This window comes from Ursus arctos, unplaced genomic scaffold, assembly GCF_023065955.2.
Source record: "Ursus arctos isolate Adak ecotype North America unplaced genomic scaffold, UrsArc2.0 scaffold_32, whole genome shotgun sequence".
NCBI lineage: Eukaryota > Metazoa > Chordata > Mammalia > Carnivora > Ursidae > Ursus > Ursus arctos.
In genome coordinates, this window is record NW_026623008.1 from 6,317,105 (window position 1) to 6,340,551 (window position 23,447).

The following is a 23,447-nucleotide window of genomic DNA, read 5'->3' on the forward strand; positions in this document are numbered from 1 at the left end:
CACGGGGCAGCCTGTAGCTGCCATTGCTGTGGGTCATGGTGTGGGGTGACAGAATACAGGAAAGGTGACAGGGTCAGGGGCTTGGTGCTGGAGTGTCTGGTTAATGGCAGCTCGGCTTCAAGCCGTGGGTCCTTGGAACCTGGACCTGCTGATCCTCATATGGGACAAGGCCCAGGAATCTGCATTCTCAAGTCCCCATTCCACTGCCCCTCATATCCTTGAGACCCTATCAGGTAAACTCAGGAGAAGCTGGCCGTGCCAGTGGGGTGCCCCCTCCCTGATATTTGCCTACAGAGAAGGGCCCAGATGTTTCCAGGTCCCAACCATATAGAAGGCTCTGGAGCCATCCCACAGCACAGGCCAGTCTGTGCCCACCCCCCCAACCCCATCACGGGCGATCAGTTTACCAAACACGCAAAAGAAAAATAATTATTTTATTTAATTTAAAATAGCAAGACTTTGGCTTCGACCCAAGATGGTCAGGGTTTCGATACAGTTTTGCACGTGCCCAGAAGACTTCAGACTGTGGCTATCCCACAGCAGGAAGTTTGTAAAAACGTTTCTTGTACAATGTTTCTTCTTGTCGTGTATATAAGAACTCTGTGTGCACCCTTAACCCCAGGCCAAATAATACTCTTTATTAAAAGACAAAACAAACAAACATAAAGAACTCAGAAGCACAGAGAGGCAGAAGTGCCTGGTAAGCCTGACTCCAAGACCAAGGTTCAGAAAGTGCCTGAGAGGAGAGGGCTCTGGGCTGAGGACACTGGGATGAGGCTTAGCACCTGTCCTGGCTGAGTCACACCTGTCTGTTACAGAGGACGCAGCTGGAGGAACACGAGAAAGGCTGATGGAAGAGAAAGAAATCCGCTGGGGGCCCAAGCCAAGTGCAAGAGAGAGCAGCTTCTCTGGCTCTGATCAGAAGCAGGAGCCCCTCCTGGGCTCCTAAGATGCGACTTCGTCCCCACCATTCTAAGATGCGACTTCGTCCCCACCACCTTCCAGGTCTGACCCCCACAGAGATTCAGCCGCTGCCACACCGGCCTCAGGCCTAGACCCTGGGACACACCCCTCCCCTGCCCACACGGTCTCGGCCAATCACAGTAACATGTCTGCCCTCTGCAGAGCGGGGGCGGGGAGCAGAGGAAGCAGAAACAGAAATACCCACAGGAAACTTTTGGGTGGCTTTCATCAAAGCAGACGGCATAGCAGAGGCATCAAACCAGTGGAATGAGAACTTGAGGGGAGCCCCAGGCGCCCAGAGAGTCTCCTGAGCCCCTACTCCCTCTGCCGGCCCTTCCTGACCGCGGCCTGCTGGGGACGCCCGGGGCTCGCCAGTCCTGTGGAAGCCACACTGACGGGCAGGCAGCCAGCACTGCAGTCTGAGCCCAGGACTCTGGGGCCCCCTTCCGAGCAGGCTTCAGCCTCACCTCAGTCCTCTGTGGCCCACGGGCTAACTCAGCTCTGAACCATTGTCTTTCTTGCAGCAAGCAACTTCCTGAAAGTCTGCTCCCTTCTAGAAGCTAATGTGAAGGTCTTTACCAACTATGTGCCCATGATCTGCTGTACTGTCTCTAGGGGATCCCTGGATTCCCCTTATATTGGCCATTTCTGTAAGGAGATCGCCCTATGGACAAGTAGCTTTCGTAGGGCAGCCCAGAGCTTACGGCGAGTCCTAAGGGGACGATCACCACTTGCTGATTTTCATAAAGAAAACTTAAAAAAAGAAAAAAGAAACCGAAAACGAGCATTTTAGATCTGGTTCTATCGATGGCTCTCTCTTTCAGATTCTCTTCCTGTGACAGATTTTGCTTTTGAGAATAAAACGGGAATCAACAGCTTTGGTTTTCATCCAGAACCGTCTTACAGGTTCAGAAGATCATTTCAGTTTTGCAGAGTTCTGCCCGAACCCGAGGGAGGGACGCCGATGGGCTAAGTTGTACTCTTCCTCCCCAAGCCACCTGCCACCTTAGCCTGCGGCTTCTGCGACCGAACAGAGAAACTGTTTTCTGAACCAACAGGAAAATGTTGGTGGAAGAGCCAGGACCATAGAGATACAGATGCTTATTTTCAATCCTGTTCCTTTCCATGTAAATAATCACCCCATGATGCATGTGTCACTTCCCCAACCAACTCCCTAGAGCCTCACCTTCAGGGAGGAATCTGTATTTGGATCATTTACCAACTCTCTGGTCACCTTTCCTATAAAACACTGAGCCGGGAAGTGAAGCAGCCGGGTCCCCCACCAGCTCTCCCTGGTCCAGTCTTCAGGAGAACAGATCAGAGAGGCGGCGTGGGCATGTACTGGGATTCCCTGCAACGCCTCTGCTCGTCCCCGCTCCGGCTTTTGCGCGGGCGGAGGCAGGAAGGAGTCTGGCTTCTGGCTGGGCTTGCAATTCAAGCACAGTCTGCATTGAGGGTCGGCAACCCGTAGAGAGAATCTGGGAGGTCCCGAGGAGACCAGCTGCCCGGAAACCTCACGGGAACCTTCAACCTGGTTAAAGGGAGTCGGCTCTTTTGCTGACCAGCAAAGCTATCCAAGAAAAGCTGGGCTCTCCAGGAAATCTCAATGCCCTGACAAACCAAAAAATCAGCTTCATGACATCTAAGTGGGGGACGCATCTCTGGTAACCCCTGACACCTTATTTAGGACGGGTGCATGGTATACATATCTCTTTGTGCTTTTCCCACAGGTGTGGGTCCGCGAATTGTAAACAGTGCTGTGTGGTCACGAGGCCGATGACCCGTGGACCAGAAGGCAACCTGACAGTGATCACGTACCGATCTCACTGCTGACCCTCACGCAGCCAAGTGCCCCCGAGGGCAGCAGGGCACAGGTGTGAGTGGGGGTGTGCCACCTGAGGGTCTAGAGGTAGAAGAAGCTGAGTTTGTGGCTGCTCCCCCGCCCCCCCGGGGGTCAAGAGCTTCAAAAGCGGAAGGCTTAAAGTGCCAGCGACGCCCACCCCCACTCCCTGCAGCAGAAACTCACTGTCCCCAGGTAGGCAGCACCTGTGCACAGAACTAGGAAGGGAAAGCTCAGGTGCTTGGACGTTCAACTGGGGCGCATCTGGATCCCTGAGATTCTCCTGTCTTGGAGGGTGCAGGAGGCCTGGGAGGGCCAGCCGGGCTCTCAGCAGAGGGCTGGGAGCAGCAGCAGCAGCAGACGGAGAAGAGCCGAGTTCGGACGGCCTGGGTGCAGAGGACGAACATGATGCAATTAGCACCGCCCTGAAATGTGTTCCCAATACCCTGTTAGGGAGAAAAGGAGAGGCGTGAGTGCCAGGGCCGGAGGGGGTCTTTCATGCACGCGTGCGCGCACACACACACACACACCACACACACACACACACACACACACACACACACAGGAAGACTGGGAAGTGCTGTGGACTGCAGAACCCTGTCCTCCCCCACTGAGGCTGGTCTGCAACCCCCTGTCTGCAGGCCTTCTGGGCTGGGAAGGACAGGCTCAGTCAGCTCTCCTGGGGCCACTCCCAGGCCACCGGAGAGCCCCTTAATGTCCCTGGGCTGCTCTACAGCCTCGCTGCCCTTCCCCCTTCTGTCACCAAGGCTCCCCGGCTCAGGCAGGGAACTGGGATCCCTGCGTTCCCTGCCAGCCCCGGGGTGGCGGGGGCGCTGGGATGCACCCACTCTTCCGGGGGGTGGGGGGGAAGGCATCTGACCAGGAGGGCAGGGAGGGCAGGCCTACTTACGTGCAGAACGACCAGCACTGGCGACCGCACGGCCGGGGAGCCACAGAGGGTCAGGACGAATCGCACGGTGCTCCAGACCCGGAGGCAGATGAAGATGAGCGGGATGAGGATAAGCTTCTTGTCGGCCACGGAGGCGTGGCGCTGAAGCCGGTGCGCCTCGGAGAGGATGGGCCGGTACTCCAAGAGCGCCTCGTGCTGTGCAGGGGGCACGGAGACCAGGTGTGAGCAAGGCGGGCTGCCCTGCCACCCTCAGCCCGTTGCGAGCCGCGCCTCTCCACGCGGGTGTCCACCACACGGCTGACATCTCTCGTGTCAGGAAGGTCACGCCGGATCCCGACCCCCACGCCTGGCACGCACTTCCCCACCTCGGCTAAGGAACCGGCATCCTTCCAGGGGCCCGGGCCAGAAACCCTCCCATGTCCCCTCCATGGGCAAGTCCTGCGGGCTCCACCTCCAAAGGAGATCCAGAAGCCGGATGCTCCGCCCACTGCCACTGCCACCAGCCTGGTCCAAGCGCCGTCACCGCTCCTCTGGGCAGCTGCAACTCTGTCTTACCTGTCTCCCTCCCTCGCCCTCACCACCCAAACTCCTCCCCGCTGCAGACTTATTCTTGGCCGGCAAGCAGCGCGGTTCCTTGAAAACCTGTCAGGTTCAGCATGGGTTCCACTCACGGGTGTCGGACTCCAGCGTAGCTCTGACCTCATGCTTACTGCCGTCGCCAGACTTACTCCAGCCACACAGGCCTCCTTAACTCCCCAAACATATTCCCCCAGGCACACCCTACCTCAGGGCCTTTGCACAAGCTGTTCCCTCGTCTGGAGGGTTGTTTCCCATCTGTCCTGGAGGCTCACTCTCACTCTCTTCATGACTTTGCTCAATGTCGCCCCCTGGAGGAGGCCTATCCTGACAACCCCTTTACAAGTGCACAGGATTGCCCAGGTAGTCCTATTCCCAGATTCAGCTTGCTACTTTTGCCTGTTTTTTTTTTTTTTTTTTTTTTTTTTTTTTGTAGCTCTTACCATCCTCCCTCCTAGATGTCATTCATCCTTACTTATCAGGCCTGTTACTCATTATCGTCCTGCCCTCCCTCTCCAGAATGCAAGCTCCCCCAGGGCAAAGACCTGTGAAGGAGGGGCTCCATCCAAAGCTGGGACAGAAAGAAAAGGTGAGCAGGCCCCGGCTTTGGGCTTCCCTGCTCCTGGGAACACCCTTCAGTGAGAGGAAGGGGGAAACTCCATTTCCAGATCACAACCGAATTTGTAAAAATAGATGCAGGGGCGCCTCGGGGGCTCAGCCGATTAAGCATCTGCCCTTTGGTTCAGGGCATGATCCTGGGGTCCCGGGATCGAGTCCTGCATCAGGAGCCTGCTTCTCTCTCTCCTCCCTGCTCTTGCTATCTCTGTCTCTCTCTCAAAAAAAAATAAATAAAATCTTAAAAAAAAAAAAAAAAAACAAACAGATGCAACTACTCGTAACAAAGATGTCTTTGAGCCCGGTCCTGTGTCCAGGACACTGAAAGCCCAAGTGAAGGGAGAAGCCACACACCCTGGTTGAGCACCCAGGCCGTTGCCCTTCACCTGCTCAGAGCACCTGCTCCTCCCTTCCTCCCTTGGGGCCTAGAGCAGCCTGCGGGGATGGGGTGGGGGTGGGGGAGGCAGGGCAGCTGCTCTTCTTTGCAAAGTTCGCTCCAGCTCACTTATTTTTTCTTTAAGATTTTATTTTTATTTATTTTAGAGTGAGAGGGTGCATGAGCAGGGGCGGGGAGGAGGGGGAGGAGCAGAGGGGAAGGGGGAGAGAATCTGAAGTAGACTCTGCTCAGCACTGAGCCTGACTTGGGGCTCGATCCCATAACCCCACCCCCACCCCTGAGATCATGACCTGAGCCGAAAACAAGAGTCCAACACTTAACCGACTGAGCCGCCCAGGTGCCCCCGGCTGACTTATTTACAGCTCTCCTTCCTAGCTAGAGGTGGGGAACAACCCCTACACCTCCCTCCCCACTAGTCTTCCCGTTTTCTGGAAAACGCCTGCAGAGTTGTTAGAGAGGACCCGCTGGGTTGGCCTCCCAGGCGAGGCCCCAGGTTCCCCACGGAGGGCAAGGAGGAAGAGAAGCACACAGAAGGGCAGCTGCAAAGGGGCAGCCCGGGAGCTTCATCAAGGAGTCCAGAACCTTCCCAGGGTAAAAAAGGAGTCAAGAAGGGTGCCCCCAGCCCAGTCAGGAGACCCGAAAGAAGATGGATTTCAGACCAATCAGTAAGCCCCGTGGTATCGGAAGAGGGTGGCAGGCAGGTGGGGAGGCAGTGGAACTTCTGAGTGAAAAGAGAACCCGAAGTCTAGATTCAGAAGCCACAGGCGGGAGCACAGACACGTGGTGAGGACCCTACAAATTCGGAAACAGCTACCATGTCACAGTACGCCCCAAAAGACCAAAGAGGGGGACACGTGCCCCTGTAGTTTCAGCCCCTGAGAAACGGGGCAAAGAGAAAGGCTCTGAACAGAACAGCTGCAGCGCCCCTGGGCCTGGGCTCCGACGGACACCCCCCTCGGTGCTCCCGCCCCGTCCCCGGGCAGCACCCCCCCACCACGACTGGCCAGCCACGCAGAGCCTGTGCGGAGCCTTGGCCTGCAGAGCCAGCTGTTAAGGACAAGGGAACGATTTGGCCCCATCATCAGAGGAAAACCTTTCTTGCCTGAATTTCCAGCCAGCCCAGCTCTTGCTCTCTGAGCTCCCGAGACCCTGAAGAGTCTACATGTATGACACACATTCGATGACCACAGGTAACGCAGTGACACATCCGTGTCGCCGACTACAAAATCCCACGCCCTGTCTCCCAGGGGCATCGCAGTTCCATTACTTGGACGCTGCTTCCGGGATGCTGCACTCCCCTCGAGGAGGAGCAACCCCGGAGGCCTGCCAGGAGGGGGCAGTAGAGGTCTATGCCCAGAACACAGGCTGGGCACTCCACTCCCACACTCCACACACAGTGGCTGGGCCTCAGGGGCTGGGTGAGTCTGGGGAGCCCCTTAGCCTCTGCCAGCCCCTATTTCCTTGTCCACAATGGAGGAGTGACAGGACCCACTCCCGCCAGGGCCGCATCATTCGCAAACCCGACGGTCCGTGAGTGGTCCCTGAGTGGCTGAGCCCAGCGCCCGGCTGCAGGGGCACAGGGGCCACACGGAGCTGTGGTCTGGGGTCTGGGGAGGGGGCGGCGCAGGTACCTACTGCCCTGTTTATGTGCTTCCGGATGAGGAAGTAGAGCACGGGCAGTGAGACGTAGGCCAGCATCTCCCAGAGCTTCCCGGTCAGCAGCATCCACAGGACGCGGTCCTCCGCCTCCAGATCGATCCAGCACCAGCCGACTGACACGTCCGAGGCGTCATAGCCGATCTTCTTTAGAGCGACAGCTGCCACGGTGATGACCAGCGGCACCCCCCAGCTGAGGAACAACGGGCAGACGAGACAGCCAAGGTCAGGCCCCGCTCCCAGCAAAGCCAGAAGGGGCAAAGCCACGGGTCGCTCCGTGGACAGAACGGAGCTCCCAAACCCTGGACCACAGAGTATCCCTGGAGAAATGGGGCAGGAGTCCTTAACACCCCAACCCAGCCCCGCTCTGCCCCAGCCCTGCCAGGCTGACCCTACTGTTGCAGAGCCTGGGGAAGAGGACACAGGGATGTCCTGGCCTCCTGCCTGGTCCGACGCACCCCCAGCCCCTCAGAGGCCAGGTTCTAATTCAGAATTGCTGGGCTCCTTGGAGATGGGCGCGAGAACGCTGCAGCATGGGGGGGCGGCAGCTCCTTCCTGCCCCCAGAGCGGCCTGCACGCCAGCACGCAGACACCAGCTCACGTGCCCATGCCTTGCCCACACAGTGCCCTTGGCCGCCTGGGTCTAGGGGTGCACACACTGGCAGCTTGGGGTTGCTGGAGCAGGGAATTCTGGGGTCTTGTGCACCTGCGGCAGGACCTAGAAGGGGGATGAAGGGCTTGGGTAGACACATCTCCGCCTTCCTGAGGCCTCCTTGCTCTATGGGAAGGGGGTATTCCCAGCAAAGGACAAAGGGGGGCCCCTAAAGCATCAAGCCTGGGGTGGGGGTCCCCTCTTAGGGCAGTGCCAAGCTGACTTTTTGAGAGCTCCCCCTGATGGCAACACAGCCCCAAGGTGCTTCCCAGTGTCCCCGCACCAGTCTGCGTGCAAAGCATTTTACACAGGCCAGGGGGACACGTGGAGGCTTTGTGGTGGCACCGTGGGGGGTTCGGAGCTTGGGCTTCCAGGCAAGCAGAGGGTCCAAGTTGGCCCTGCCCCCACTCGGCCTCAACACGCCAGTGTTTTTCCCCACAAAGTGGGGACGGGAACGGTGCCTAGAACAGAGTAGGTCATCATGGGAATAAACCAAGTGGCGTTATGTCTGGCGCACAGGACTGGGTAAGCGTGTCAGCTTACTTATAAGTAAGTCGTGTCATAAGTCGTGTCTGATGCCCCAGGATTCCGGCCTGTAGGGCAGGTGCCAGGAAAGAGTGAGGCCCATGCAGTCTCTGCCCCTGGGAGAGCGCGTACGGGCCTGTGGCCCAGGTCGGTTGCTGGAGGACGAGCAGTGTGTAAACGGGACCCTGTCATCAGTAAAACACTCAGCTCAGAAATCAGTTACATGTTGAGAGCTCTGTGTAAGCAACAGTGGCTCCTTTTTTTTTCAGTTTATTTTTATTTCTTTACTTAAGGAATCTCTACACCGAACACGGGGCTCAAACTCACAACCCCAAGATCAAGAGTTGCACGCCCTTCCGACTGAGCCAGCCAGGAGCGGCTTTTTGAAAGAAAGTTCCAGAACAATGATGAGACCACAGCTGCATGTTAGTCTTGCCAAAATGAGGAGTGCTGTGTTCTGTTAGGTTCTCCAAATGCTTCGGGGCTGTGAGGGACGAAGAAAGCCAACACCCCGGGCCTGGGAAGGACTCTGCGTTGGGCACTTTCAGAACAGAGGTGCCTGTTCGACCCACCCCCTCTTCCCACACTGGCCTCTGGGGGCCCAGACAGAAGCATGAGGGCAGAGCCACCTGCACCCTCAGCATCTGCTCTCCCCACAGCGGGGAGGGGAGGGCAGGGGAGGGGAGGGGAGGGAAGGGGGGAAGCAGCACGTCCTCCCTGAGGTCACAAAGGCACAGAAGGGACAAAAACCCCACAGAAGTTAGGGGGTTACGAGAAAGGGACCAAATTACCCCCAGGAGTCTGTCCATTTTACATGCTTGTTCTATCTATTACTTATTTGTGAAACTGATACAGACCAGGGTCAATCTGTTTTGTCATAATATAGGGCTATCTTTTACAAACTCATGCCGTCCTGGCATCTGGAGACAACATGTCACAGCTATGAGCTCTGGGCGGGCAGGTGCCTTGGGCTTTCCAGCGTCTAGAACAGCGCCTGAAGCCTGGTAGGGGCAAAACAAGAACCTGCTGGATGAATGAATGAGTGAATGAAGTTTGAGGCAAGTGAGGGAGACAGCCTTCCCCAATTTACTTCTTAACTGTTCACTGCAACGACATCATTGTCATTGAAAAGGAAGTAAAAGGCTTCCCGAGCACTAGAACGGCAATCCTGAAGTTAGCTGTGCTGTTGCTCACCACTTCATGGTCTACAGGGCTCCTCCGGGGAACCCTGTGACCGGAAAACGCCTGGTGTGTAGGGTGCATCACCCTGCAGGAGGCTGGGCAGGAGCGCAGGGTGCCCTCGGGGCCGGAAGGGGGCGCACAGGGCAGGCGTGCGGGAGGAAGGAGCCCACGCACAGGCAGGTGACTCCTTCCTGAGCATCCTGATGGCCCTCGCAGGAGACCTGCCACCCCCACGGAGACAGACCCCATCCGGTGACTTTAGGCTCCTTGTCAGAAAGCTATAAAGTGATGTATTTCCTCCGCCTGACTGGGGTGCGCCTGGAGCTAAGTCTGTGTTGGGAAATAGCCAGAGAGGAGACCCACCCGGCAGAGGGCTTTCAAGGGTTAAGAATGTGGGCTGATCAATCAGAGTCACTGAATCTAAGCCCAGATGGCCAGAAACTGCTCCGGGAGGTATTTAAATGGGAGGTCGTAAGAAGAAGTAGTATCGGGGAGGGGTGGGAATGGAGTGGGAGGGAGGGAGGGTCTAACGACCCAGCAAAGCAGGCTCCACCAGACTGGTGATTTATGGGTACGGCCGCGCTCTGTCGGTAACGTCTAACAGCTGGCTCTGCACACAAAAGTACTTGTATGCGTGCGCGTGTGTACGTGGGTATGCTTGCACACATACATTTATTGTTAATTTAACTGATGGGAAAGACGCGAGGCAGCCAATCTGCAAGTAATAACACAACACACTACGATCCTTGTGGCGAATTCCATATAGCCCACTGAGCCTCACAGAATGTGCCGGAACACGCTATGCCTGCAGGGGGCAAATGAAAGTAGTTTCGGGACGTGACGTTGGTTGTGTGTTCATTTCCCTTCACACGTAAGAACGTGAAAAAAGCAAGACCTAGGGACAAGACAAATAAATGGTGACCAGGAAGCGACTTCCTTGTGGGAGCAAATATTTATTTCCTAACCTTGGAAGAGTCTTTCTTTCTTTTTTTTTTTCCTGCTCCATGATACTGCTTCTTCTCACCCCCTTAAGTTCCCGGCTTCCCATCTGCCCCAATGTGGGTAGAAGTTCACACGTGGACCACTTTTAAACATAATCTTTCCTATTGACATTTCCTCCATCACCTTAAGCCTAGATAAAGGGTCCCGCAAACTATGGCCCTCTCTCAGGTCAAATCTGGCTGGAGGTCTGCTTTTTTAAATAAAGTTTTATTGCAACACGGCCTTGTTGACACTCACTCCTTTACATATTGTTGAGCTGCTTTCGGCTACAAGGCCAAAAGTCGAACAGTTGCGATTGAGATCAGATGGCCTGTAAAGCTAAAAAAACCCTACAATCTGGTCCTTTACAGGGAAAGTTTGCTGACCTCAGGTCTACACAATCAACAAAACAACAGAGCTAGCCCTGATCTGTAGTGTCAGCCATTTTCCACGGGGCAAATATTCCCACTATCAGTCATTTCAAGCCATCAACACATGTGGCTGGGGACTGACGTGCAGTATTTCTGACAGTATTTCCATCCCGCAGGTACAATAGTTGTAAATAACCCCAAGTGCACAGACAATAGTAAAATAATTCAGATGTAGTTTTTAGGGGGGCACCTGGGTGGCTCAGTCTCTTCAGCATCTGACTTCAGCTCAGGTCATGATCTCGGGGTCCTGGGATCAAGCCCTGCATCCCGTTCCACGCTCAGCGGAAAGTCTGCTTGTTCCTCTCCCTCTGCCCTTCCCCCCTGCTTGTGCTCTCGTGCTCTCTCTCTCTCAAATAAATAAAATCTTTTAAAAAAAGATGTAGTTTTTAGTATTTTTATTATATATTTTTTAAGATTTTTATTTATTTGACAGAGACAGAGCCAGTAAGAGAATACAAGCAGGGGGAGTGGGAGAGGGAGAAGCAGGCTTCCCGCTGAGCAGGGAGCCCCATGTGGGGCTCGATCCCAGGACCCTGAGATCATGACCTGAGCTGAAGGCAGGCGCTTAACGACTGAGCCAGCCAGGCGCCCCTTTGTTACTCTTTTTAATACAATTTATTGTAAGTTTATATAATTTAGTTTTTATTAATGATTCTATTTAATAATCAGCTCACAAAATGCCCTCAAATTTAATAATTGGGTCTCCCCAGCTGGCTCCAGGACGCCACTGGACAGAGGATAAAAAAAAAGTAATTTGCTGAAGATGCCCCAGGTTCTCGACCTGCAGAATGAGGAGAAAGTCAGTGTTTTTGATAACCTCAGATAAGCCAAGCCATTCTCAGGCCAGGTGGCCAGCCTGAGCTGCAGGCGTCGTGAATCTAGAAGGCACTCCACAAAGACATGCGTGGCATGATCCCTGCTTTCCAGAAACATATACTTCCAATTCATCACGTACCATGTAATAGTTTTCCCCCCTCCCCAAACAGAAGCCAGCAACCAAAAAATTAACAAAATCTGAACCAGGAAAATATCACTGAATAACAGCATATGAAAAAGACCAAGGACTTCAGTTGATTACGACCTAGACACTCATGTGGTTGGAAGGATCGCCCTGATGCCTGGATGTGGGCAGATCAGACCTGCCAGGGAGCTGTCCTGCCTCCGTGTGGACACTTGTGACCCATATTCTAATAAGATTGTTAAGCTGTCATCAGAGCCAGGCGCGTTAGGAGATGCTGGGCCTTGAGCTATCCTCAAATGTTTGGAGACTCTTGATGAGGTCGGGCTAGGGGAGATGGGGTTAGACGGCTGGGGGAAAGGGTGTCCTACGTAATACCAAACCGAGGGCTGCACTGGCAGCTTCCCTGAGGGAAGCCACGGGACCACATGCAGGGCATGCTATGAAAGGTGTTTGGTCCCCTTCTCTCCAACCCTGCGACTCAGGCTGAGCAGAAGCAGGGTGGGGTCACCTGGATGGACAGAGACTGAAGGCCACACTCAGCACAATCCCCCACTTGGAGGGGCACCAAGAGCTTCTCTGAGAGGTGCCCACGCCCCCTCCCTTGGGTTCACCCGGAAACCGAGGCCAAACTCCAAGCTGGCTTCGTCCTCCCGCGGCGGCTGTTAAGAGCTGAGTGGTGTACCGCCCACCCCCCCACAAATCCATATGTTAAACCCTAACCCCTAGCACCTCAGGATCTGACTGTAGGTGGAGATGCGGGTCTTTAAGGAGATGATTCTGTTAGAATGGTCTGGAAGGTGGGCACTAATCCAGCATGACTTCCCTTCTTGTATGAAGAGACGAGGACACAGACGCACACAGAGGGAAGACCGAGTGAAGACACAGGGTGTGGACGGCCACCTACAAGCCAAGGAGCCAGGCCTCAGAGGAAACCAGCCCTGCCAACCTTGATCTCCGACTTCAGCCTCCGGGACTGTGAGAAAATGGATTTCTCTTGTTTAAGCCATTCGGTTGTGGTACATTGTTAGGACAGCCCCAGCAGACGAAGAGAGAGGCTTCTACGAACTACGGGAGAGACACATGTGCCTGGTTCCCGGGGATCCCACCACAGCTGGGCTGACAGAGCTGGTGGGGTCCCTCAGGAAGCTTAAGGGAGGGGTAAACTGACAAAAAGGCACTCAGATCTCTTATGAGCTGAGCTCTTCTCTGGAACTTGTCATCCTTTTGCTTTTATTTTTAGTTACTTATTTTTTTTAAAGGAGGCTCCATGCCCAACATGGGGCTTGAACTCATGACCCCGAGATTGAGGGTCGCACGCTCTACTGACTGAACCGGCCAGGCGCCCCAGCACCCTTCTGTTTTTGAATCCCCCAGAGGCGCAGACCCGGAAGTACCGCAGGATGAGCCAGGCGGTGAGGAAGCCAGCCCCGATCCCTGAATTCTCTGGACGGTGATGCTCAGGGTCTCCCTTGGAGTTCCCAGCTCTGCCCAAATGGGGATGTTCTGTTACACGGACTCTGGAACATCTCCCCCCAGAGTCACGGTGGGGGACACCTGCGATGACAGAGACAGTTCCACTTCACACACAGATGGGAATACCCTTCCTCCCGCTGCACAAGGGGGTTGGCCTGCAAGGTCTGCTCACCCACTTGCCCCCACCGTTAGATTCTCGCACTTTCCCCTCACCCCAAATCTCACTCTTCCTACAGATCTTTCCACAAGGGGGTGGGCACCTGCTCGGAAAGAAACACAAAGAGTCTTCTCCCCCAAATAGCATGGCCTGGTCTCTGTGCTGTGTGGCCTACAGAAAGCCTTGAATGTCGACTCAAAAAAAAAAAAATTGCTTTGATAACAAAACTATCGGGCAACAATGCACCAATTTAGAGAGTTCTTGGGAGCAAGACAGAGCTGGGCCCAGAGGGAAGCGCGGCTGCAGTGAGCCAGGCCTGGTGCACGGAATCACAAGGCCCGTGGCTGCCTGGAGGTTTCTCCCCGGAACAAAGGGCACCTATTGTTCAGTGTGAGGCGGAGGGGTGGGTCGTGGGAGAAGTTCAGGGAGCCGGCCAGCCACTGACCAGGCCACCACGAGGTCACTCCGTGGCACTGGCCGCAGAAGGAAGTGGGGTGTGCAAAGGATCTGTTAAGCACACCATCCCAGCAGCCTGGTGCTGGTGGGCATCGTGAAGCCACCTGCCCCGCTCAGAGACACGGCTCAGGTCCCCGCTGACAGGACGCCGGGCAAGGATGGGCAGAGGCTGACTTTGCCCTGGTCGGAAGGTCAAGGGCAGCCTCTGCTCTCTCACAGCCTCTGGGGCTGCAGCCAGCTTCCCGTGAACACAAAACACTGTGCAGGCCTCACAAGACGGCAGTGCCCTCTGAAAACTTCTCAGGGAGAAAAAGCAAAGCCAGTTCAACCCTTGTTATTTTGGGGAGCACTGACCACATGGGGTGCTGTTCCTGCAGCTGCTACGTGCCTCCTTCCTTCGGACACACCTGCTTGGGGCCTTGTCACCGGGCCCCACAGTGAGGTAGTTTCCCATCAAAGAGCTTAGAGCACCTTCCCCTTCCTGGCCCCGTTTCCCCTTTTGTCTACGTTAGAACTTCCCACTCCCCACAGCAGGGGTCTTGATGGCGAACTTGGGAACCACAGACTCTTCCTCCAGAGCCCCAAGCAACCTCCAGAGCATGGGTGGGCCCACGGGCCCGCTGTCATGCCCACACCCGCTCCCACCTTGTGCCCCGAGAAACCCTACGACTGCCTCACATGTCTAGCTTGGCCAGGACCCTTCTTTCTGACTTGGGGCAATGAGGTTCGCCCCAGCCCAGCCTTCCTCCCCTGCTCACAGGACACCCCATGACACCCGGCGCGGGGACGCCTGAGCATACAGGCGCAGAGACGGCTCACGGACCCTGCTGGAAGGAGCCCAGCGCCCTGCGGGGGGACAGGAGCTGACAGCTCACCTTCAGCAGGGGGACGGGGATGGTTTCTGACCAACCTGGTTTATGCGACCAGAGAAAAACGGACGGCACCCACAGCAGCTCTGGGCCTGAGCCCCTGGGCACCTTCTCCAGTGAACATTGTCAATGTTCCCAGACGCACATGCACGTGATGTGAAACAGGGGGTGTCTGTATCAGGCTGCCTCCACGTCTCACGGACAGTGGAGCGGGAGGGACTTCTCAAGCCAGGGCTTTCCCTCAGCCCAGGGCTGAGTATTCTCACACGACCTTACAAAGGCAACGAAAAAACCAGGAAAGTCACTCTCAGAATACCGTCAGATTCGATGTGTGCTAAACTTGCGGGTAAAGTCTAAGGAGTCGATCTTTATCCCCACGAGGTATTTATTAGTTACCCAAGGGGAGGACAGTAACCGCCCTGCAAAACTGGCAGGCAACACCTTCACCAGGCGATCAGAATTCCTATCACCAGAGGCGGGAGGAGTCCAAGTCCCCGGGGAGGGAGCAAGGGGAAGATTCTTCTGCGGGATTCCACCCCCAGGACAGAACCTGAAACCACTCACGGGGAAGCACCGGAGAGCCCAGCAGAGGGACCTTTGGCAAAACCACAGACCTCTGCCTTTCAAAAAAGCCAGTGCCCTGAAACACCGAGAAAGAAGAACCGTTACGGATCACAGGACAACAGAAAGACCGGACAACTAAGCCAAACACAAGCTGAGGGTATCCCTTTGCTATGGGGGACACTGACAGGAGACCGACAACATCCCTGTAAAGTCCGCCCTCAGATAACAGCAGAGTTCTGGGCGATACCCTTGCCCTGCTTCTGGAAGGTGTACGTGGTTACCTAAGAGACGGTCCCTTTCTTTTGGAAATACACACTAAAGGATTTGGGGGTTCTGGGGCCATCAGTCTAGACTCTTCAATGGGTCCAGAAAAATAAATGCAGAAGACAAAAGCCAACATGATACCATGTTTGTAACGGCGGAAATCTGGAAAGTTAAAAATAAATTGTGTAATGATATCTCACCCTTAAGAATTATCGTCAGGCCAAGAGACAAGATGGGATCGTAAATGGAGGACCAACCCTTGGAGGTCTAACTCCGAGCCTCCCAATTATGGCTACGTGAGCTCGGGCAAGTCTCGTGAGCTGAGACTGGAGGGTGACCATCCCGTCCAGCCCCAGGGCTACCGGTGGCCAACGAGCTAAGGAACAGACCAGCACTTTGCAAGACCTCAGGAGCCAGACGCAACTTGTGATAAAATACCGTTTGCTTGAGGATAAAGTCTAAGCTGCCCTCCTTCCCCACTGGGCAAAGAAAAAAGTCCTTCTGTAAAGGGAATCTGCTCCGGTATTACAAGGGGGCCTTGGGGGGTCCTGCAGGCGCTTTCTGGGAAGTGCTGTGGGTGCAGGATTTTATCTGGTGTTCTGCTTTACGTGGTTCAGTTTTAGAGATGACTGGTTTTTTTTCATTTAACGTTGTATCATACTATTTTAAAAACACGGCTTTATAGAGTTCACAGCCACTATTTGATGGCTATTTAATGTTTCCGGTTGGCTGTAGTTCGTAATCTTCTGTTCCCCTATATTTTGGACGTTCGGTTGCTTCCAAATTCCTGCATAAACTCCTTTGTACCTACAGCTTTGAATGTATTTTGGATTCTCTCCTTAGACTAGGTCCCTAATAAACAGGATTAGTGGATCAAGGGGTATGAACCAAATACTTTCTATGCAGATTATTCCAGTTTTCCATTGCCAATAATAATGCAGGAAAATAAAATACCAGTTTTACCAGCATTTACCACATTGGTATTCTGGTTTACAATTTTTTTCTAATTTAATGAGAAAATGGTGCCTCACTGTTATAATTTGTATTGTTTTGACTATTAATGGGAGAAACTTTTCCCCACATACATTTATGAACCATTTTGACTCTTTTGTCTCAATGTCTCCCTTGGCCATTTATCAGGATATATATATATATATTTTTAAATCATTTCAGGGGCACCTGGCTGGCTCAGTCGGGACAGCATGTGACTCTTGATCTCAGAGTTGTGGGTTTGAGCCCCACGTTGGGTGTAGAGATTATTTAAAAGTAAAATCTTTTAAAAAAATCATTTCATAAAAACTCAAATAGACATTCTCAACCTCTGCGTTGTCACATTTTAAAATACTCTTCCAAACTGAAGGTTGGATGAGGACTGATCTTTAGTAGTCTGAAATGGTTAAAAAGTGGATGACTGTGTTAGCCTCTGTCTGAAGACGAGATTTCTCATGCCAACAGGCCTTTAACAATTATAAACTCATACTCCAAAGCAAGCCTCGGGAGAGCCCTTAGCAAGGTCATTAGCCTGGGAGGATCTAGGTCAATAAATGAACCTGTCAGACAGGTTTTCTACCAATTCTCTTAGACCAGCAAGGTGCTGAGAGCTAACTTCTGAAAGGGAACTCCAGAGAACAAATTGTCGGACTCCCTTTGTAGCTTGGATACAGGTTGGTTTGTTTGTTTTATTAAAGCAGGCTCCATGTCAAGTGTGGATCCCAATGCGGGGCTCAAACTCACAACCCTGAGATCAAGACCTGAGCTGAGATCAGAGTCCAAGGCTTAACCAACTGAGCCACCCAGGCGCCCTGGTGATTTTCTTTTGAGAAGCTGATGGATCACATTCAACGGACAAGATGAACAACTCCCTTCTTTTTCGTGGCCAGCACAGAGGACCCACGGGCTCTCTTAGGAGGCCTCTCCTCAGCATCACAGAAAACACCCCTAGGAGTGAATGGAAGAAACTCCCAACTCGGGTTCATTAGGAAATGCATCTTTTCTATACGAGCTGTACCATCACCTAAAAAAATATATTGTTTTCAATATTCTTCTTTTAAGAGGGGAAAAAAAGAGGAGAGATTCTCGGCAGAGAAAGGTCCAGTCTTAGGCTCCTTCCAAGTACATGTGAACTCTGGTGTACACGCTGCCCACGCCCAATCAGACTGCCAAGGACTGGGTCTCTGAAATAGGCAGAGGTGGGGGGGAGGGGAATGCTGCAAGGAGAGGAAAGGCAGTCCCTGTGGGTCTCTGCAGCATCTGAGGTATGTTCTGGCTCCTTACAAAACTTTTGACATGAACAGCTGAGAAGCGGGCCACTTAGTTTCCCAGGGACCAGCTGGCCTTCATCCAGCAGTTCTGAGACCCAGAGATCAAGTGACTCTTGCAGGCTTGTGATCTCACTGTTGTGACACCCAGGTGACCTGTCTGTCTCTCCCAAAGTGCTGACTGTCCTCAGTCCCATGGAAAGCACTCAAGCATTTAACAGAGAGGTCCTATAATTAGGGCAGTATTTGGTGCTCTTATCTGGGAGAGGGACAAGGAGAAACAAGCCCTATAAGATTCCTGCCTCGAGTGAAATGCAGGACACCATCAGACGTTCGAATCTTGAAATTACACCAGGAAGGGGTCAACCTTCCACAGGTGAGGTTACCTAATGAGGTTCTTTAATGCTAGTGCCGGGCAAAGTCCTCGGCTGACTCTACTGTCATAGACGCCAAGCAGCTGGGGGCCCTCTTCCAGACCAGCCCCTGCCACTGACCTCATTCTCGGAGATGCCGAACCCTAGAAAGTCAAGATCTTCTGAGTCTAGAGATGAGCAAAGACAAAATTATGAAGACTGTGTACTCTGTAAATTTCACAGCTGAAACACCACATTTGGCCTTGGGCAGCTAGCCTGGGAGGGGCTGAATGCGTCACACCTACTGTGGCACAGGGTGGGACTGGGAACAGCTGCCCTCTCCAGCCGGCACAGCAGCTAACTCATCTCAGCCTGGGAACGAGGAGCTTCTCCCCATGGGCAGCAGAGATGGCCATAACACAGGGAAACAGGAGGCAAAAAGCATGAAGTGTCCTCGCCATCTCTCCAGATGCTTCCAAGTTATGAGGGCCGAGCTCTGGCCCCCTTTCTGGGAGGTTCGGGCTGGGGCAGGCACAAAGGGATGCCCTCCGCACTGATGCTGGGGGCAGGTCCACCCCTCCGCCCGCATCTTCCCGCTGGCCCCTGACGGCCTCGGAACATGAGCAGAGATGACTCTCCGGGCCCCCGGCCAGGGGTCCGACCAAGACGCGGGCACCAGAAGGGCGCGAGGGCCACCGGGGTAGCAGGCAGGGCCCAGGTGGGGGTCAGGGACTCGAGGGAAAGCGGCGCGGCTGCCACGCACCTGACGACGTGGAAGGCCCAGAGCAGGCGGCCGGTCTGAGGCTCGCGCGCCGCGCGGACGATGCTGAGGTACAGGTAGAGGGCGATGGCCACGGTCCAGAAGAAGGAGCTGGTGTTGGCAAAGGTGGAGAGCGCGCCTTGCAGCACGCAGTCCCACGAGGTGCCCGCGAAGTCCTGCAGCACCCCGTAGAAGTAGGAGGCAGCCGAGAGCAGGTCCGCCAGCGACAGGAAGAGCAGCAGGCGCCGTGCTCGGCTGCGCAGGTCGGGCCACAGGGCGTGCGTGGCCACCAGCAGGCCGGAGCCTAGCGCGGAGAGCGCGCACGACAGCAGCACCACGGCGCGCTCCGACGGCACCAGCTCGGTGGGCGGCGCGGGCAACCACATGGCTGGCCGGGCAGGGGGCAGGCGCCGGGGCCGCGGCGCCGCGGGGACAGAGGCCGGGACGCGCGTGCGGCAGCCGCCGCCGCCGCCGTCTGGGCACAGACGCGCCCACCGCTAGCGTCCCGGCCCCTCCCGGTCCCTCCGGTCCGCGGCCTCGCGGCCCGCCGCTTCCACGCCCCGCCCCGCGCCCCGCCCCAGCCTCCGCGCTCCACCCCCGCACGCTCCGCGCCCCGCCCTCGGCCACCGCCCCCGGCCCCTGCGCCCTCCGCGTCCCGCCCCCCGCGCTCCGCCCCTGACCCCGGCACCCTTCGCCTCGGCCCCTGCCCCCTGTGCCCCGCCCCCGCCCCCCTCCGCCCCGCGCCCTCCACCGCCCCGGGTCCCGGGCCGGCCCGCGCGCCCCCCACTGCCCACCCCGTGGCCCTAGCGCGCGGTCCGTGACGGGACTTCTGGACCCCGAGCCTCCCCACCCTGAGCCACGCCCCCGCGCCCTCTAGGCTCCACCCTGTGGCTCCCAAGTCCCCACCCGCGGCCCCGCGCGCCGCCCGGGCATCTTGCTCCCAGCCTGCCGCGCCAGGGCCACCCCTGCTCTAGCCAAACGGCTAGGACGTCCCGTTCTGGAGAGGGAAGGACTGTCATTTTTAGGGCTAGTGTTACCTTCCGTTCAGCCAGCTGGTGTGCGGTGTGTGTGTTGGGTGAGGGACGGAGACGGAGGCATTCTTTACACTAGTAACAAAACAACCTTGGAGTGCGATCGTCCTTCCTTATCCAGCGGTACCCGCACTGTTCACAGGGTCGTGATGGCTGCTTTGGGAAGGGAGTGTTTTCTTTTTTCCTTACAATGAGCGCGCGATTCGGTAAAGTCAAGCTTATTAGGTTTTATTTTGTAATGAAATACTAATTCCCGATTTGTTGGTTTTTACTTTTTTGAAAATTTTGTATCTTTTTTATTGAGATATCATTCATATACCATAAAATTGGACCTTTTCAATGTACAATTCCATAGTTTATAGAATATTCACAAGTCTGTGCAACTGTTACAAGTCTGTGCAACCGTCATTATCTAATTCCCCAAGGGTTTCATCACCTGGAAAAGGAACTGTTCGTAGTCACCTTCCGTTTACTTCCTCCCCTCAGCCCCAGGCGGTCCCTAGCCCTCTTCCGTGCCTGTGGGTTTGCCTATTCCGAGCGTTCGCAGTAGTGGAATCAGATAGTAAGTCCTCATTTGACTGATTTCTTTCACTTGCCATGGTTTCAAGGTTCATCCACATTGCGGCTTGTATCAATACTTCATTTATTTTTATGGCCAGGCAATATTCCATTGGATACACCACATTTGTTATTTTTATATGTTGATAGCCCACTTTTTGGCTATTATGAATAATGCTGTTATAAACCTCTGTGTACAAGTTTTTGTGTGGACACATGTTTTCAATTCTTTGGGTATGTACCTAGGAATAGAATTGCTGGTCATATGGTAACTCTGTGTTTAACTTTTTGAGGAACTGCCAGACTGTTTTTCAAACTGGCTGCAACTTTCTATATTCCTACAGCAATGCAGGGTGCCGATTTCTCTCCATTTTCCTAACGCTTTTTCTCATCTGTCTTTTTGATTCTAGCCATCCTAGGGTGTGAAGTGGTCTCTCATTGCGGCTTTGATTTGCATTTCTCTAGTTAGTCATGATGTGGTTCCACATCTTTCCATGTGTTGGTCGATCTTTCGAACATCCTTGCTGGAGAAGTGCTGGTCTATTCCGTTCCCCTGCCTCTTCTTTTGTTTGTTTGTTTGTTTGCTTGCTTTTTGTATGGAGGGGTAGGAGTTCTTTGTATTTCTGGATACCCGACTCTCATCAGAAATGACTTACAAAAATGTTCTCCCCTTCTCTGTGTTGTCTTTTCACTTTCTTGATGATTTCCTTTGAAGTACAAAAGTTTTTTTTTTGACAGTGTCCAATGGACCTATTTTTTCCCCTTTGGTTGCTGTGCTTTTGGTGTCCTATCCAAGTACCCACTGCCTGTCCCAGCTCATGGAGATTGACACCTGTATTTCCTTCCTTCCCAGTACAACAGTGTTTGGTTACTGTAGCTTTGCAGTAAGTTTCCAAATGGGGAAGTGTGAGTCCTCCAATGTTGGTTTTCTTTTTCAATATTATTCTGGCTGTTTGGGGTCCCTTGCAATGTTGTATCAATTTGAGGGTCAGTGTTTCCATTTCTTTAAAAAGAAAAAAATAAAAAGCCAGCTGGGATTTTGATAGGGATTTCTTTGACTCTGTATATAAATTGGGGGGGATAATGCTATTGTAATAATACTAAATCCTCTTATCCATGTACATGGGATGTCTTTCCATTTATCTAGGTTGTCCTTAATTTCCTTCAGTGATGTTTTGTAGTTTTCAGTGTACATTAGATTTGCTTTTACATTTGATTCATAAAAGGCAAAGATTATCCTAGACATAGGCCTTTTTGGATCTAACTTTTAAAAACACTGTATTCTGAGATATGCATACTGAAAATTATCTAAAATACAAAGTACAATCTGATATTATACAACAAAAACCCGCCCAGAGCAAGAAATATAACATTTCCAGCAACCGGAAACCTCCCCCAAACCTTTCTACCTCTTCAGTCACTTCCTTGCTTTTTACGAAACCACGCGTGTATGCATCCCTAAACAAAAGGGCATAGTTTGCCTGTCTTGAACCTTCCATCAGTGGAATCACGCTCTATCTTCCCTTTGTGTCTTCTATTTTTCTGCTCGACATTCTCACACAAGCTCATGTATTTGATCACTACATATAGTATTCCTTTTAATCACTGTATGGTATTCTGTTGTATGGCTAATATATGTATCCATCCTACCGCTTTTGGACATGTGGGTTGCTGCCAGGTTTGGGCCGTTACTAGCAATGCTGGAATGAGCATATATTCTTTTTTAACCAGAAAAGCAATTTACTAAAAACAATTCTCAGAAGCTTGAGCAAGCATATTCATGGTCTTTGCAGAGCAGAAGAGCAGCTGTGTTCCTTCTGAGTCACTTCAGAAGTCCCTGGCCTCCTCCCGAGAGGACCCCAGATAATGAACAGACTCTAGCAGAGAGGGCTGTCAATGAAGCCTCGCAGCTTTTTACGGATATGAAGTTTTAGGCTTGGGTTATGCAACCAGCCCTGGGCTTTGGCACATGGCCGGGCAAGAGCCTGGAATGGACTGCCCCTGTCTCCCACCAAGGTCAGAGTCATTTAATCTTTTGGGTATTTGGGGGACAAGAGGGGTTAGGAGAGGTCTGGCAAGCTACTGTGTCACAGACCAAGCCTGACTATATCTTTCCTGCTTTATTGAGGTGAAGGCCCTTTGCCCACCTTCCCAGGTGAGTGGCTGGCTATTTCATAGGCAAGTTTGATCAGGAGATCGCTTGGTTTTCTTCACACTGGGAAACAACATTCAAAGAACCATTCAGACTACCCACTGTAGGGACAAATGGGGGGGGGGGGGAGACATGCAATGATATAGCTTCAGATCACTTCCAATTAAGCCTGTAGCTAATTTTCCATAGCCTGAGCTCCCTGAAGTTGCCCCGTGGGTCCGGACATTAAGCAGGAAGTGAGACTCATGACTGCCAAGTTGCTGGGTGATTTTAAGCCACTGAGTGTGGTCTCCACCAAAGGGAGCCAGTGACTCCTGGCTCCCCACCTCTCCATAGAACTCCTGCTTCTCCTATCCCAGGGGCTGTTGGTCCCCCAGGGAGGCCTGACCCACAGTGGACCCAGAGAAACCTCAGGCTCCGGGCCGTCACTGACGTCCCATCCTGCAGGGAATGTGATGTCCTAATGGCCACATTTTCTACTTCTGGTCTCCCAATCCTCCCTCCCCCCCCCCTTGGGGAATTGGTAAGAAACTCGGATGGAGTCTTCTTTTGACCCCAAGTCGTCTCTCCAGAGTTTGCGCCAAGTGAGCTGGCGGTTGTCTGCTGTTGCACGTCCAAGGCCCTGGCTCATGGTGACAGCCTTCCCTGCACTAAAATATCCTGACTGCAGAATGAGGGGCCCAGACGTGGAGAGGCCCCGTAACCATGGCCAGTGGCGCCAGAGGCAGACTGGCTTTGGTTTGCTTCTCTCCGCTCCTCCCACCCCAGTCCTCCTCGGACAACTGCAAAAGGGGTGACAATCTGACATCTCTAAATCAGAGGAGCCCTGAGCAATTTTCCGAGCCTAATGCCTACCTGAGTAA

General features: G+C 53.7%; 1 protein-coding gene across 1 annotated transcript; it reads right to left on the reverse strand.

The window, feature by feature from the left end:
• Positions 1–420: 420 nt before the first annotated feature.
• Positions 421–19,340, reverse strand: GPR157 (G protein-coupled receptor 157). The gene is made up of 4 exons (XM_026520156.4): positions 18,847–19,340; positions 6,937–7,150; positions 3,714–3,908; positions 421–3,249 (listed from the first exon to the last, which is right to left on the reverse strand). Exons 1-4 carry the CDS (start codon positions 19,227–19,229, stop codon positions 3,037–3,039), a joined length of 1,005 nt encoding a protein of 334 aa, XP_026375941.2. The 5' UTR covers positions 19,230–19,340; the 3' UTR covers positions 421–3,036.
• Positions 19,341–23,447: the final 4,107 nt, after the last annotated feature.

Excerpts from the sequence above, each read along its gene's own strand:
- GPR157 (XM_026520156.4), bottom strand. The coding sequence starts at position 19,229 with ATGTGGTTGCCCGCGCCGCCCACCGAGCTGGTGCCGTCGGAGCGCGCC. Across the intron at positions 7,151-18,846 it reads TGGGCCTTCCACGTCGTCAG|CTGGGGGGTGCCGCTGGTCA; the intron begins GTGCGTGGCAGC and ends GTTGTTCCTCAG. Across the intron at positions 3,909-6,936 it reads GGAAGCACATAAACAGGGCA|CACGAGGCGCTCTTGGAGTA; the intron begins GTAGGTACCTGC and ends CCCCCTGCACAG.